Here is a 16,321-nt window from a genome sequence, read left to right on the forward strand (position 1 = left end):
TCCGCCAGAATACTGGAGACCCATGTTGATTTCTGTCATTGTTTATTTTGAATGTTGACCCTCTGCGGATGTAGTGAAGTCATTGAAAGATAAAGGCAACACTGAAGTGACCGAGGGACACCCCACAGACGCCTCCACACGCTCTGGACATCCGAGCTGAACAGTGAACCCTCCTGGCCGCAGAGCACACACTTTCAGGTTACCTGTGTCAAGCTGGTACGCGTTAGGGCTTCCGTGAGGTCCTCTTTCGTGAATGCAGTCAAATGTACCAATTTACTCTGAATAGTGACGCAAGTATATATTTGGAAGTTGTGTAACATAGACTCATTTTTAACGGAAGTGTAGTTATTTGTATATTGTTGCTGTTACTGATCTGGAAGCAGCCGACTTGATCTCCTGTGGCGCATGCGTAAAGCTGAAACAGCTCTGTTGACAAATATCGGAGGAGGGACCACTGTGTAAGTAGATCTTTGTTCAGTCTGGAATATCTTGGCCATCATTTAGAACTAAGCGCATAATTTGGACATTAGAATGTTTTTTATAAAAACGTCGTCTTTATTAGCGAGGGCAGACACTGTTTTCACCGAGGCAGCAGGAAGAGGAGTGCTTTGTTAAACATCTGCAAAAACCGCTGGGGCCGTACGGTAATGTAACAGAAAAGACAGGATCCTCGTCGAGTCGCAACGAGACATTAGATTTCCGCCAGAACTGTCAAATTAAAAGCGCTGATTTGGCGCACACGTCGAAACTTCTCTCAGTCATAGCAGTAAAATACAAATATAAGCTAGATATAACGTGCTATAGTGTTAAAGGTAACACTGACTACAACAGACACCGACGTTGAACACTTCAGTGACTTGCCTTGTTTGCTGCCACCAGTGTTGATGCTTTAACTTTGAAGGCGACATCTGCTCGTTTCCTGCGCACAGACCGTGACGTTCGCACGGTTTCTGCTCCTTCGGCATTAACTGCTAGCTACCGCCAACGTTTTTCTAATGTCGTTTTAGCTGCAATCTCCCGCTTTAAGCGTGTGTTCGCTCAAACGACACCATATCGACACACGATATTTTATAGTCGTGAGCAAAGTTTGTCCCACGTCTTTGTCAAACTCATGAACTTGTTTCAGTCTGGCTGTGGGAGCGAGTGAAGGCGGTCTCCTCGTCCAAGAGCTTCCCGAGCAATGAAGAGGTGAGTGGGGCGTTTAAATGCGCCATTGTTGCAGTTACGACAAAGTCAAGGACTTGTATTTAACAGGGGAATAAGCTAATTTATGTATCCTCTGTTTCCAACGTGCGAAGTCAGCAGAAAAGCCCTGAACAAGACGGCACTGTTACCGTCAACGAGGAAGGTAAAGAAAAAAAGCTGTGTGTGTGTGTGTGTGTCACTGCCTTTAAAGTTTCCTATTAACACTGTACTAACGGACTGCCGTGGTACTTCTATGTACTTTAAACAGTCCGATGCAGACTCGGCCGGTTCTGCCTGAGAGTACAGTTGAGTTGATGGGACTTGGAGTCTCCTTTGTCCTGCTGCTGACAAAGATACAGTCAGTATCTCCCAACTGAAAGCAGACCGAGCTTTCATTTTGACAGTTATGATGAGTTACACAGCTATGTGGCCAGCTGGCTAGATATCTCGTCCTCACCAGCAGTTATTAAGTGAAACTGCTTCATTATTCATTAAGAGCCGATCAAACAGGCAGGCACACACGTATTTTCACTGCTGGCACATGGCTATGGATACAAGGAGCTTTTAGGTTGGAGGAGGTGAAGGAATTGAGTTTCCTTTTTTACACACAGATTTGTGGAGAAGCTTAATATTTAGCTAGCTGGTTAACCTGAATTCCATGTGATTGTAGCTGTGTAGTTTATCTTAAATAAGGGTGATTCCAGGATACACTGAAAGACAAAGAGGGATGACACTAATAATGGATTAATAAAGGAGTGACTTCAGCTGACCTGGAGCGACATGATTGTGTTGTTACTATAACATTTCCTTTAAGTCTTTGCAGTTTTGTAATCTTCCAGAGCATATCTGGTTGTGTGGGACAGCCAAATCATAAGTAACACAGTTTCAGTCTTTTTAAACTGCTGCTGTGTCCTCAGACTTATTTCTGATGGTTCTAGGGCTGTCTTACATTTTATACGTTTGCTTCTTCAGGGTCCGTAGCTACCGCTGAGGATCCAGCAGCTATTGCTACTATTCAGTCTGCTGCCACCTTTACTGACCAACCCATCAAATATCTGTTCAAGACAGAAGGAGCGGGTGGACAGGTAGGACAGAGTGCTGAGAGGAAGGACTTTCTTTCATTCTGTCACTGTTTGCCTGTTTGTTTTCTGACACTTCTAATTTGAATGTAGTTCACCTAAGCACAAATGCACAGGTTCCAGCTTAGAAGTTCAGGTAGATTGGAGTGTTCTCCTGAGGTTTACCTGTCATCTCAGAGGTAATGAGACATCAAGCACTCAGTGTAATGTGTTGTGTTGCAGGTGACCTACAGAGTGATCCAGGTGGCAGATGGCCAGTTGGAGGGTCAGACAGACGGAGCTGCAGCGGTCAGCCTGGTCGCCGGTTTCCCCGCAACCACTCAGACTGTCACACAGGTGCCAACAATAACTGACAGCTAACTGTAATCTTAGGAGGTTGGAAGAAAAAGGTGTCGTAAACCATTGCCTCTGTTCAAGGATGGTCCTTCACACTGCACATGGATGGCTTCTTACAGTTCTCTTTCAAACCATCTGTCTTCTCTGTCCAAAATGTGAACGCTGGCATCCTCAACAGAGTGACCTTTGACCTTTAGATGCAGATGTACAGCTGAGTCTCGTCCGGTCGAGGTGGCTCTTCTGTGTTGTGCCATGTGTTTTTGGAGTGGGTGTTTATGATGAGTTACACAGCCATGTGGCCAGCTGGCTCGATATCTAGCCAGTGTAGAGTACTGAGCATTAGAGCAGGGCAATATGACCAAAAATATTTATCACGATATACATTTGAAAATTTGCGATAACGATATAATTGACACTAGACAAAATACTTTACAACTCCTCAACTTTATTAGTGCAAAAAAAACATCAATGTATTTTCACTTAAACAAGCAGCTGTTTTTTATGTGCATTAAAGTTATATAAAAATGTAACAGTGCAAATTCCTCGCTGACAGTTTAACCAAAAGGCATTTCAGTGTAAACTGGCCGACATATCCTCAGCATAACCATGTATAATATGCACAAAACTTAAAAAGAGGTTAAACACACACAGTACGGTAATATTATGTTGAAGCACAGTACGTATCACTCCGCGAGGCTCCGCCTACGATAGCCGCAATGCTCCGACAATCTATCAAGCGGTGCGGCTTCGTAGCTTAGCAAAGTCGTACTGAAACATTTGACAGATTTTCGAGCGCCGTGCACATAAAATCGTTTCAAGGTCAGTAAACACAACCAGAGGTCATACATAAGGCACACGGGATTATAAGGGGCGCTGTCGACTTTCAGAGAAATCAAAGGATTGATTTTAAGTGCCCCGTATTTTCCAAAAAAAACACGGTAATAACAACGGCCCGCTAGCATGCTCCACCAAAAATAGTGCTTTGTTGTGTATCTGACGGACGAAGCTAAACACCTCACCCCTGGCGTCGTTGCCCACCTCTCAAGGTTAAATACACGTAGACATTGAGGGCTAGCAGGAGGGACTATGCGCTTACCTGCTGCTCTCTGGCAGGTAGCTCCATGCCCTCCTGGGTTTTAAATGCACCTTAGAACACACATGCATCAACACTACAATGAGCGGGTGGAGGGAGGTTTGGAGTCTTCTCCCACCCCCATTCTCTGCGACCTGCTGGAGCGGGGGGGCCAGGAGGAGGAGTTGGCCCTCCGACTGGGGTCTGGAATGTGGGGTCTCCCTGCTGCTGCGGAGTTGGGGCGGTCTGCTTCTCTCCACCCCAGGGAAAAGGGTCACACCACCTGGGTCTGGGTGCAGTTCCCCCCTCCAGGGGCAAGGGTACCTAGACCCGGTTCGTAGAGTACGCTTGGGGAGTGTGATCGTGTGTACAGCGTCTCTTTATGTCTGTCTCCACGTTGGTTGAGTGTGGAGTAAGTGTATATGAGAGCATGAGGGAGGGATGGATGTTTGTATCTGTGTGTGCCTGTATGTCTGTGTCTATATGTCAGGTTGGGTATCATACGTCACCTCTCTGGGGACATCTCAGGCCCTCCAAGGTTTGGAGGCCTATCTCCCCCTACCACCACTTCCCCTGCCGGTGGCGGACTCCCTCAGACATCGGTGCGTTGGTGGTTCTTTGTGTCCGGGGATGGGCGTCCAGGTACCCACCGGCTCACTCCTTGGTGGCCGCTTATCGGGGCCTGGAGCCTGGGGCTCGCTCGGGCCACTTCGGAGGTGGGGTGCCCCCGGCCTCTCGGCCTGGGGCTCGGTCACTCAGGCACGGCTGGCTGCCGGCGGAGCTCACGGGCGCGTCACTGCAACTCCCCCTGGCTTCTGCTCCGTGGCTGCTGAGTGAGCCCTCATCTGGGACTCTCCTCAGCTCTTTCTGGGACAGTGGCGCGGCTGCCCCTCTGTTGGTCTTCCTTGGTCTCTTGTGTTCTGGGGGCCTCTGGATGTCTGGAGTTTTGATCTCCTCCATACCTGCTTCATGCCCTGGAGGACGGGGCTGTGGCCCCCCCACACCCTCTAGCAGATCATTACATGAAGGAACCTTTTAAAAACAAGCGCGTCCATGCTCACAGGTGTACACACGGGTGATCACACCCACAAACTACACCCTTTTTGGCTCCTACCTCAAAGCACACTGTGTTCTGTTGATCTTACGTGCTGCACAATAATGTTCAATTTTTAGTATTTACTGTCATATTCCCATAGATCATCGTGATGTTGTTCATTGTATTGCTCTCGTTTTCTTCTGCTTGTTTTCTTTTTTCTTTCTTAACAGGTGATCCAGGTGATTGATAGATGGATTTTTTTTTTGTGCCTCTTCCCCGCTGTTTTTCTTTCCCTCTTCCTTTCTCCCTTTTCTTTTCCTCATTCAAGTCTGTCCCATATCTAGCAAGTGAAAATAAAAAATTTATAAAATAAACAATAAAAGGTGAATCAAATAGACCATTACGGCAAGGCTGGGATGGTCAATTTGGTAAAGTAAATCCGTTGGGCATCTTTCTTTGCCTTTAGACAATAATTCTGATGGCAAAAGAGCCAAACGGGACAGGCAAAAAACAAAACAAAACACACTGACAGCCAACTGAATAAGAATACCGTTCTAGTAGAGCTGGGCGATATAAGATTTCTTCATGTCACGATATGTTTTTTTCATTTCAGGCGATAACGATATCTATCACGATATAAGCCAAATAACTATATTTGTAAGATTTAAATGTGCCGTTGCTCACAAGTAAAATGTGAAATAATCAGCAGCTTGTTTTTATTTAAATATTTATTTCCCATAATAAGTTCAACAGGGTAGATGTACTTAAGGAACATGAGACTTTTTCAGATAAATAAAGGCAAATATTGCAAACTACACAAAAGGCAGCCGCTAAAGCGTTTCAAAACAGAACAAACGAAACAGACTAAATTGTCAATTCCACTTAGAAACAAAATATTAATTCTAAACATAAATCTTAGTTTGTTTTACAGAAGAACAGACAAAACTGACTAACTTTTGTCAATATCAAATAAACTGAGAACTAAAAGGAAATTCTCAATCTCTCCTTGTTGTATAGCTGAGCTTTTCAAACAGTTTTAACAGTTACTTTAGTCTGACAAAAGCCGAATGACGAATCAGCGCTTCCAGTCAGAGACTGAGCTGCACCGCTTTATTGTATTTCCAGACTTGCTTTCGGCACAATTACAGTGCAGCTACTCTGTTTTTTGTCAGACTTGAAATAGCAGAAATACCTTCACACTACAGAACTTCTATGGCTCTTCCGTTCGACAATCTCTCCGGCGTTGGAACCATCATCTGTTTTCTCTTCGGTAACCTTCGGTCACGCTCTCGGTTGATGTTTCTCTAGTCGACGCACTCATTTCTTCCATTACCCGGGCGGCACGGCGGCTGGCTGCTTCCCAAACAAAGACACATGTGCGGCTTGGCACGTGTGCTGTACGTAACAAGTCACATCACGTGACGTGCCGCTGCGGCTGTGATTGGTTCGGCTCTCATCCATCCATCCATCCATCTTCATCCGCTTTGTCCGGGGCCGGGTCGCGGGGGCAGCAGCCTAAGCAAAGAGGCCCAGACCTCCATCTCCCCAGCCACCTCCTCCAGCTTATCCGGGGGAATACCAAGGCGTTCCCAGGCCAGCCGAGAGATATAATCTCTCCAGCGTGTCCTGGGTCTGCCCCGGGGCCTCCTCCCGGTGGGACATGCCCAGAACACCTCACCCAGGAGGCGCCCAGGGGGCATCCTTGTCAGATGCCCGAACCACCTCAGCTGGCTCCTTTCGATGTGGAGCAGCAGCGGCTCTACTCTGAGCCCCTCCCGGATGGCCGAACTTCTCACCCTATCTCTAAGGGAGAGGCCAGCCACCCTTCGGAGGAAGCTCATTTCTGCCGCTTGTATCCGCGATCTCGTTCTTTCGGTCACTACCCACAGCTCGTGGCCATAGGTGAGGGTAGGGACGTAGATCGACCGGTAAATTGAGAGCTTCGCTTTTACACTCAGCTCCCTCTTCACCACGACGGACCGGTGCAGCGTCCGCATTACTGCAGCTGCAGCCCCAATCCGTCTGTCGATCTCCGGCTCCCTTCTCCCATCACTCGCAAACAAGACCCCGAGATACTTGAACTCCTCCACTTGGGGCAGGAACTCATCCCCGACCCGGAGTGGGCACTCCACCCTTTTCCGGCTGAGAACCATGGCCTCAGATTTGGAGGTGCTGATCCTCATTCCCGCTGCTTCACACTCGGCTGCGAACCGCTCCAGTGCGAGCTGGAGGCCCTCACCCGATGAAGCCAACAGAACCACATCATCTGCAAAAATCAGAGATGAGATTCTGAGGCCACCAAAGTGAAAGCCCTCCGCCACTTGGCTGCGCCTAGAAATCCTGTCCATAAAAATTATGAACAGAACCGGAGACAAAGGACAGCCCTGGCGGAGCCCATCACCCACCGGGAACGAGTCCGACTTATTGCCGGCAATGCGAACCAAGCTCTTGCAACGGTTGTATAGGGATCGAATGGCCCGTAGCAATGGGCCAGACACCCCATACTCCCGCAACACCTCCCACAGGACACCTCGAGGGACACGGTCGAATGCCTTCTCCAAGTCCACAAAACACATGTAGACTGGTTGGGCAAACTCCCATGCACCCTCAAGTATCCTGGAGAGGATAAAGAGCTGGTCCAGTGTTCCGCGACCAGGACGAAAACCGCATTGTTCCTCCTGTATCCGAGGTTCGACTAGCGGACGAACTCTCCTTTCCAGCACCCTGGCATAGACTTTCCCAGGGAGGCTGAGGAGTGTGATCCCCCTGTAGTTGGAACAGGCTCTGCGCTACTTAATTTGGATTGGCTGTTCTTTTTTTTTTCTTTTTTTTCTTTTTAAGAGGACGAGCGGTGAGGTCTATCGCAATAGTTTAATTTTTCTATCGAGAAAAAGTTATTTCGCAATACATGTTGTTATCGTTCTATCGCCCAGCTCTACGTTCTAGTATTTCCAAAGGTGGTTAAACATGCAAACACATTCTGCATGTTAAAATATAAATCTCTAAACTCCCTTCATACACTTTTACATTTAGTTTAAAAAAAAAAAAAAACAAGTTGCCTCCCAGAACATTTCTGACTTATTTAAACATTTTTCCAAAAAGGTATTTAGTTTTCATCTCCCTGTCTTAAGTCAGAAAACATTAACTTGCTCTGCTCCAGAGGCAGACAGGGGAGAACTGAAGCATTTGCAGCACTCGGTCACTTTATGGCTGCAGGCTTTAATAATAATAATGGATTGCATTTATCCCCAGCGCCATCCGCCCCTCTGGCCAACACCAGTAGGTGAAGTGTCTTGCCCAAGGACACAACAACCAAGACAGACAGAGCTGGGGATCGAACCGGCAACTTTCTGGTTACCTCAATACTTGAAATGTGCAATTCACTTGTATTTTTATTTTTATTCCTATTTATTCTATTTATCCCCTTCATATAATTTATTTATTATTGTCTCTGTATTTATAGGTGTGTGTATGTGTATGTGTATATATATATATATATATATATATATATATATATATATATATATATATATATATATATATATATATATATATATATATATATATATAAAAACACCCAGCACGCCCCTGCGGGCGGTTTATCCTTCAAGCTCGGGTCCTCTACCAGAGGCCTGGGAGCTTGAGGGTCCTGCGCAGTATCTTAGCTGTTCCCAGGACTGCGCTCTTCTGGACAGAGATCTCCGATGTTATTCCCGGGATCTGCTGGAGCCACTCGCCTAGCTTGGGAGTCACCGCACCTAGTGCTCCGATTACCACGGGGACCACCGTTACCTTCACCCTCCACATCCTCTCGAGCTCTTCTCTGAGCCCTTGGTATTTCTCCAGCTTCTCGTGTTCCTTCTTCCTGATATTGCTGTCATTCGGAACCGCTACATCGATCACTACGGCCGTCTTCTTCTGTTTGTCTACCACCACTATGTCCGGTTGGTTAGCCACCACCATTTTGTCCGTCTGTATCTGGAAGTCCCACAGGATCTTAGCTCGGTCATTCTCCACCACCCTTGGGGGCATCTCCCATTTTGACCTCGGGACTTCTAGGTTATACTCGGCACAGATGTTCCTGTACACTATGCCGGCCACTTGGTTATGGCGTTCCATGTATGCCTTGCCTGCTAGCATCTTGCACCCTGCTGTTATGTGCTGGATTGTCTCTGGGGCATCTTTACACAGCCTGCACCTGGGGTCTTGCCTGGTGTGATAGACCCCAGCCTCTATGGATCTTGTACTCAGAGCTTGTTCTTGTGCTGCCATGATTAGTGCCTCTGTGCTGTCTTTCAGTCCAGCTTTGTCCAGCCACTGGTAGGATTTCTGGATATCAGCCACCTCCTCTATCTGCCGGTGGTACATACCGTGCAGGGGCCTGTCCTTCCATGATGGTTCCTCGTCTCCCTCCTCTTTCTTGGGTTTCTGCTGCCTGAGGTATTCACTGAGCACTCGGTCAGTTGGGGCCATCTTCCCAATGTATTCTTGGATGTTCCTTGTCTCATCCTGGACTGTGGTGCTGACACTCACCAGTCCCCGGCCCCCTTCCTTCCGCTTAGCGTACAGCCTCAGGGTGCTGGACTTGGGGTGAAACCCTCCATGCATGGTCAGGAGCTTTCTTGTCTTTATGTCAGTGGCTTCTATCTCCTCCTTTGGCCAGCCTATTACCCCAGCAGGGTACCTGATCACGGGCAGGGCGTATGTGTTGATGGCCCGGATCTTGTTCTTACCATTCAGCTGACTCCTCAGGACTTGCCTGACCCTCTGCAGGTACTTGGTGGTTGCAGCCTTTCTAGCGGCCTCTTCATGGTTCCCATTTGCCTGCGGGATCCCCAGGTACTTGTAACTGTCCTCTATGTCTGCAATGTTGCCTTCTGGTAGTTCAATCCCCTCAGTTCTGACTACCTTCCCTCTCTTTGTTACCATCCGACTACACTTCTCCAGTCCGAACGACATTCCAATGTCATTGCTGTATAGCCTGGTAGTGTGGATCAGTGAATCGATGTCTCGTTCACTCTTGGCATACAGCTTGATGTCATCCATGTACAGGAGGTGGCTGACAACTGCTCCGTTCCGTAGTCGGTATCCGTAGCCAGTCTTGTTAATGATCTCACTGAGGGGGTTCAGGCCTATGCAGAACAGCAGTGGGGACAGAGCATCTCCTTGGTAGATCCCGCACTTGATGGTAACTTGTGCTATGGGCTTGGAGTTGGCCTCTAGTGTTGTACGCCACATCCCCATTGAGTTCCTGATGAAGGCTCTTAGGGTCCCATTGATCTTGTACAATTCTAGGCATTCCAGTATCCAGCTGTGGGGCATTGAGTCATAGGCCTTCTTGTAATCAATCCAGGCAGTGCACAGGTTGGTCAGTCTGGTCTTGCAGTCTCGGCTGATTGTTCTGTCTACCAGTAGCTGGTGTTTTGCGCCTCTGGTATTCTTGCCAATTCCTTTCTGTGTCCCGCTCATGTATTGACCCATGTGCCTGTTCATCTTAGCCGATATGATGCCTGACAGGAGCTTCCATGTAGTACTGAGGCATAGTACTGAGGCATATATATATATATATATATAACGTTCTGTAACTGTAACTTCTGTCGGTGCTGTGCTTTTTGGAAACCGAATTTCCCAGAGGAACCCACCCGAGGGATTAATAAGGTTCTATCTTATCTTATCTTATCTTATCTTATGAGCGTCCCAACCCCTTGAACCACGATCGCCCCGTCGCTTTAAAGGAAACCGTTTGGTTCACTTCCATCTACAGTTTTATTCTGGAGTGTCACTGGGTAGCTCTGCATAATTCAATTCAAAATAATACTAATAACACCCGCCCTGTGGAGGGTCATCCTCTGTCTGAGATCAGCTGCTCGAGCACCCTTACTTCCCTCTCTGATTGGCTGGCCTTTGTATGCAGAGGGTTTGAGCAGGAGGTGGGCGGAGCTTCTGTGCTCAGAGCTGCTGCTGTGGGTGTGAGATAACTGTATCAGGGTTCATTGCTCAGTGACGTAAAAAAACTGAATCATTTAGAGCGTCCTAAAAAGCTAAACTGCTGGCTCACAAAAGAGATGTGTGCTTTGATGAAGTTTCACAGGAGCCTTTATGGCTGTGCCACTGTGTATGTGAGTCACTGAAGTCTGTGGGATTGGATATTTTTCAGTCATATTTACTGTCTTTACTGTTCAGGCCGTCTTCTCACAGTCAGAGGCATTGGAGGGAGATTGCAGCGCTGAGACACAGTACACTTACTACCCTGCCACCATCGCAGATGCCACCACTGGTACCATGGTAACCACCGTGCAGGCGTCTGACACGCTTCTGGGCCAGACCACGCCCACAGGTAATCACTGCGTATCCATCAGGCCTGGATGTTTGTGTGCTCTTCAAAAATACGCTGTCACTGCTCTTAGTAAGTTCGTGTAAGACATCCATGAGTCAGAAGTAGGGATGGGTATCGTTTAGGTTTTATCCGATACCGGTGCCAAATCGGTACTTTTGAAACGGTGCCGGTGCTCAAACGGTGCTCAAACCGGTGCTTAAAGAATGGAGAACACAAAATTGGTCCAAAAACCTCTCATGTTCAGCTGGTTTTTCTGTAAAAAGATAACAATGTTAGCCTTTTCTGCAGCTATGGGGCATATATGGTATCACTCTTGGCTGGAAGCAGTGCTTAAACAATGGAAAAAACACAAACTTTGTCCAAAACCTCTCATGTTTAACTGTTTTCCACTTTTTCTTTGGTCATTTTAGCCTTTTTGGCCAGGGTGAAGGTTCATGTAGTTCACCTTACATGCATTAATGTAATAACGTGGTTAGCCTACTCAACGTAAATTACACACGAACAACATTAAGCTACTCACGCAGAGAAGAACGGCTGCTGCTGCATCATCATCCTCATCATTTCTGCTACACTGGCAGGGCTAGGGGCCAGGACTCTCCTCTTCGTGTTTTTGGGGGATGTTGCATAACAGGCAACCCACCCGCAGTAGATGTGCTCGGTGTGAGGTCTCGCAGCAAGCTATCAAATACGGCGCATTTCTGGGCTTTAAAAAAAAACGCTATGCGTCGCCAGGTGTCTCATCGGATTTGAGGTGTTACCTCCTTTGACAGTATCACAGTATCAGCTTAAAGTAGGGCTGCTCAATTAATCGAATTTTAATCACGATTACGATCTGGAATTTCAACGATCATTAAAAATGACTGAGCCGATTATTAGCCCCTCCCTCGTTTATCCGCGACACCTTAAAGGCCGGTCCGTGAAAATATTGTCGGGCATAAACCGTCCGTGGCGCAAAAAAGGTTGGAGACCGCTGATTAAGAGGACCCGAGGGAAGCTCGGAAAGCTAAGCAGAAGTTATTTGGAGAGGAGAGTGACTGCTGTTGGTTGAAAAGAGAGGTAAAAAAAAAAAAAAACTTCAGTGGTGTTGCACACTATTTTATATTATTTTTTAAAGTCATTGTTAACCCTTTAAAGCCGGTCAGAGCAGCACGCTCCGTTCTGTGTAACTATTTTTAAATCCCTGTAGAACCGGAACCGTGTAAGCTAGCGCAATAATTTGTTTTGCATATGAAACTGGAGGAGTTGTACTTACATCTGATGCCATCAGCTTGTCCTCGGTCACGGTTTCCTTCCACATAAAGCTTTGCAAAAACTGCATAAAAAGCGCTTGCAGGAACAAAAACATAATATTCCAGAAACACGCTTTGCCGATCCGATCAGCTGTTCGTAACACTTCCCACAGTGAAACAGACGTCAGCGCGAACTGTCGCATGTCCGCCATTTCCTTTGCCGAAACCGGAAGTGACGTCATTTTCGCGGAAATGTAGTTTTTTACTTGTAGGCCTTAAAAGCCTATACTGGTCATGTTTGACTTTTCTGAATAGTTGCTGGGATGCTTAGAACTCGAATTGCACTGCTGAAAATAGTTTATTTTGATGCACCTGCTGTTTTCTTTGCAAATTTGCATCATAGGATTGTTTTTTCGTTTTTCCTGCAGTATATAAAAATTGCTGTATCTCCAAAATAAAACTATGAAGACACTCAAAATAAATTTCCTGTGGTGGGAAACTATTTTTTGCAACTTTTTTGTATTTAAAGTTTTGAGGGATAAACCTCTTAAATTTCTCCAAGTAATATATGTAAAAAAACAAACAAAAACGATTTTAAATTTTTTTTTGTAGTTTATTGCACTTTTTTGCAATTAATGTAGTTACTATGGACTTAATGCATACATATTATTAATAAAATATGGGCTATAACAGTTGTATAGCAACTTGAAATGCTCCCATAAATGGCACTACAACATGTAAAAAAATAATATAAGCTCTGGCGGACTTGGTTCTATGGTAGGTCTTAAAGGGTTAAATAAATATCATCAAATAATCGAGATCTCAATTTCAGTGAAAATAATCGTGATTATCATTTTTGCCATAATCGAGCAGCCCTAGCTTAAAGCACTTGTTGCTGCTGAGTTTGCATATTTTGCTGTGAAGTACAGCCAGACTTTGACCGCTTCGCCTTGGACATTTTTAATCTGTAGCTCTGCTCTAAAAGAACGTACGTACCTGGCCCCGCCTACTATCCTCGGAAACGTAAAATGATTGGCTAGAAGTGTATCACAGCTCAGGAAAAAAAAGCACCGAAATGTGCGCTGCTTTTCGGTCTGGTTACTACCGACACCGGTACCCATCCCTAGTCAGAAGGCTGAAGAGGTCACATTCTTCGTCTTATCCATTATAAAGTGTTTCTCATGTGCAATTACAAAGTAGAAAAATCCAAATCCTCACCTTATTTAAATCTACTGGCCACATTCTCACCATTTTTAGCACGTTTGATTTTCAGACCTCTCAGTCCCATCATGACCACTGGTTCATTTTACTCATGATTACATCATTGTTTTAGTGTGATTTTATTCATGTACTACCCCCAGTGGTAGGCGGTCGACTGGTCTGCGTACAGTGCTGTGGAACATGAATTTGTCCCCTTACCAATTTTAGTTGTTGCATCTTTGTCACACGGAAATGTTTCTGATCATTAAACTCATTTTTATATTGGGCAAAGATAACCAAAGTTTAAAAAAATTTTTTTTTTTAAAGATGATTTAATTGTTTATTGGAAAAAATGATATCCAGACCATTCCCCCCTCTCTGAAAAAGTAACTGTCATCACGAATCAACCACAGTCAGACCTGCTCAGTCCAACTATCGAACAGAGCAGCACATGGTGCCACAATCTAAAGAAACAGCTGAGAAACAAAGTCACTGACGTCTGTCAGTCAGGAAGGAGTTATGAAGACGTTTCTAATGATTTGGGAAATCCTTAGAAATGTCTTTATAACTCCTTCCTGTGCACACTGAGAGCCATCATCCATGGATGGAGAAAGCTATGCTTCCCAGGAGATGCTGGCTCTTCAGATCAACCCAAGAGTGACTCATCCAGGAGCTCACAAAAGACCCAGAAATCCACCTGAACAACTGCAGGCCTCACTTGTCTCAGTTAAGGTCAAAGTTCATGATTGAACAATAAAAAACAGTGCTGAGCAAAAAGGTCTGGATAGACTTTTCTCTTCATAAATGACATTATCCTTTAGAAACTGCTTTTTGTATTTACTCTGGTTATTTTTGTCTAATATACAAAAATAGAATAAATCATGAAGAGGCGAGAACTTTTTCAGAGTGCTGCATATGCAGAGCGAGGCAGTGAGAGACACTGCGGACTTCTTTCATTTCCTGCTGAGCAGTACCAGTCCACTGGTCTTCACTCATAACTTCATTAACTTCCCCAAAGTTGAACAATCAGCATTTTGACATCCAGCACACACGTGAAACTTCCAGGGAGCAAAGATAACAAGACGCAGCAGTCTGCAGCAGTCACATCGTTTTCTGTTTGAAAAGCATGAATCTGGTTACACCGGTCCTCTGAATCTGGCTTTATTGATTTACAGGACAGCTTTATGTGATGATGTCACCACAGGAGGTTTTGACGGGGTCCAATCAAAGGACGATTGCACCTCGAACTCAGCCGTACATTGCGTAATTCCATCTCACGTCTCCAGAATTAGAGCACTTGATATTTAACTTCCCAGTTAGCTGAAGCAGCTCAGTATCTTTGTTGTTACGTGTTTTCTAGGAAGCAGGACGCTCCACGGGCCTCCAGAGATGAGAAACGGCGAGCCCAGCACAACGAAGGTGAGCGCAGACATGCAGCGGTAGCTTGATCTGGCTGTTGTGACAGTGTAAATAAGCGAAATGTTTCACCGACAGTTGAGCGGAGGCGCCGGGACAAGATCAACAACTGGATCGTGCAGCTGTCAAAGGCCATTCCAGACTGTAACGTCGACTACACCAAGACGGGACAGGTGAGCGTTCAGGTACACGGTGGCTTCCAGCCCATTTGAGTAGAAGCTGAAGCTTTATCGTAACTCCTGTTTCAGAGTAAAGGGGGGATCTTGTCCAAAGCCTGCGAGTACATAAAGGAGCTGCGACAGAGCAACCTGAAGCTTGGGGAGGACGTTGGCGTTCTGGATCGTCTAAGAGTTGACAACCAGCTACTGAGACAGGAGGTGTGTCTGCTTCAAGACTAAAGCTGCCCAGCGCCCCAGTAACTTGTAGCTGCTTTGTAACATTCACCTGAAGTTTGAACCAGGACTGCTTCCATTCCAACTGTATATAATACTTCATTTGATCAATGTCCACATGTCCCACAGAATGGCAGGCTGCACTTTCTGAAAGGCTTTAAGACGACGTGAATACATCTAATTACTGCTCCATTTTCTCATGATTTATTAGTTTCCACTGTAACCCCTATCAAAATACAGTCGTCATAAAGTCATGGTGTTTTATTCCAGATGCAAGGGTAAGCCGTTTATTCATGCCTGCTGCATTTCTGCTGTGTACTTGCTCAGGTGGAAGACTGGAAGTCCAAGAATCAGATCCTGAGGAACCTCTTGCGACAGCACGGCATTGTGGGATCGTCCAGCACAGAGCCTCAGTGAGAACCCTGCAGTGATCAAACACGTGGGCCAAAGGAGTACTTGAAATGCTTTGGAGATACTTCATTTGTGATCAGTGTGCATGAAACAGGGGAAAGAAGTGAATATTGTCATTAATATTCAAATCCAACTTCTTTGCTAAATGACATCTTTAAATGTTGTTTTCCGAGCTTTTTACAGCATTCTTTTATCTACAGTACAATCATCATATTGATTTAGCGAAGCCCTCATTTAACGCCTCCCTGCACAAACATTATGATTGTTCATTATCGTTAGCCTCCAGTACAGTAAGCTCGCTTTTCTTTCCTTTCTGTGTCCGTGTATCACACACACTCATTCATATGTTCACATTGTTTATCACTTTGATCAGTCGATGCTATGAGTTTGTCATCCAAGAGTCTGACTCTTTGCTTTGTATTTTTAATGTGTCATGAAGCCTCACTGGGGACATTTATTACATTGCAACAATGTAACTAACTAAATAAATTGGAGGGGGGGGGCATTGCATAGTAGGTAGGTTATGTATGTCTTTATAATAAAAACAAATATTATGCTACATGTCACGAGCCGCTCTCAGCTGTGATTAATAAAGCTTATGAACTGGTTAAAAGACTTTAGAAAAGCC

At 45.7% G+C, this 16,321-nt stretch overlaps 1 protein-coding gene across 2 annotated transcripts; it reads left to right on the top strand.

Annotated features, from left to right (window-relative positions):
• The first annotated feature begins 379 nt into the window (after positions 1–379).
• Positions 380–16,294, top strand: usf1 (upstream transcription factor 1). Of its 2 annotated transcripts, XM_085370568.1 has the most exons (11): positions 380–458; positions 1,127–1,188; positions 1,299–1,348; positions 2,158–2,270; positions 2,487–2,600; positions 10,892–11,045; positions 14,650–14,737; positions 14,835–14,893; positions 14,969–15,063; positions 15,139–15,267; positions 15,610–16,294. In XM_085370568.1, the coding sequence occupies exons 2-11, from the start codon at positions 1,181–1,183 to the stop codon at positions 15,697–15,699; spliced, it is 900 nt and encodes a 299-aa protein (XP_085226694.1). In that variant the 5' UTR covers positions 380–458; positions 1,127–1,180; the 3' UTR covers positions 15,700–16,294. The 2 variants fall into 2 exon arrangements, with proteins under 2 accessions (XP_085226694.1, XP_085226695.1); XM_085370569.1 differs by lacking the exon at positions 380–458 and having other exon boundaries at positions 469–1,188; positions 14,650–14,728.
• Positions 16,295–16,321: the final 27 nt, after the last annotated feature.

Source organism: Diplotaxodon limnothrissa, linkage group LG14, assembly GCF_057381915.1.
Source record: "Diplotaxodon limnothrissa isolate DT_005_m linkage group LG14, D_limnothrissa_male_GT1.1, whole genome shotgun sequence".
In the NCBI taxonomy this organism is placed as follows: domain Eukaryota; kingdom Metazoa; phylum Chordata; class Actinopteri; order Cichliformes; family Cichlidae; genus Diplotaxodon; species Diplotaxodon limnothrissa.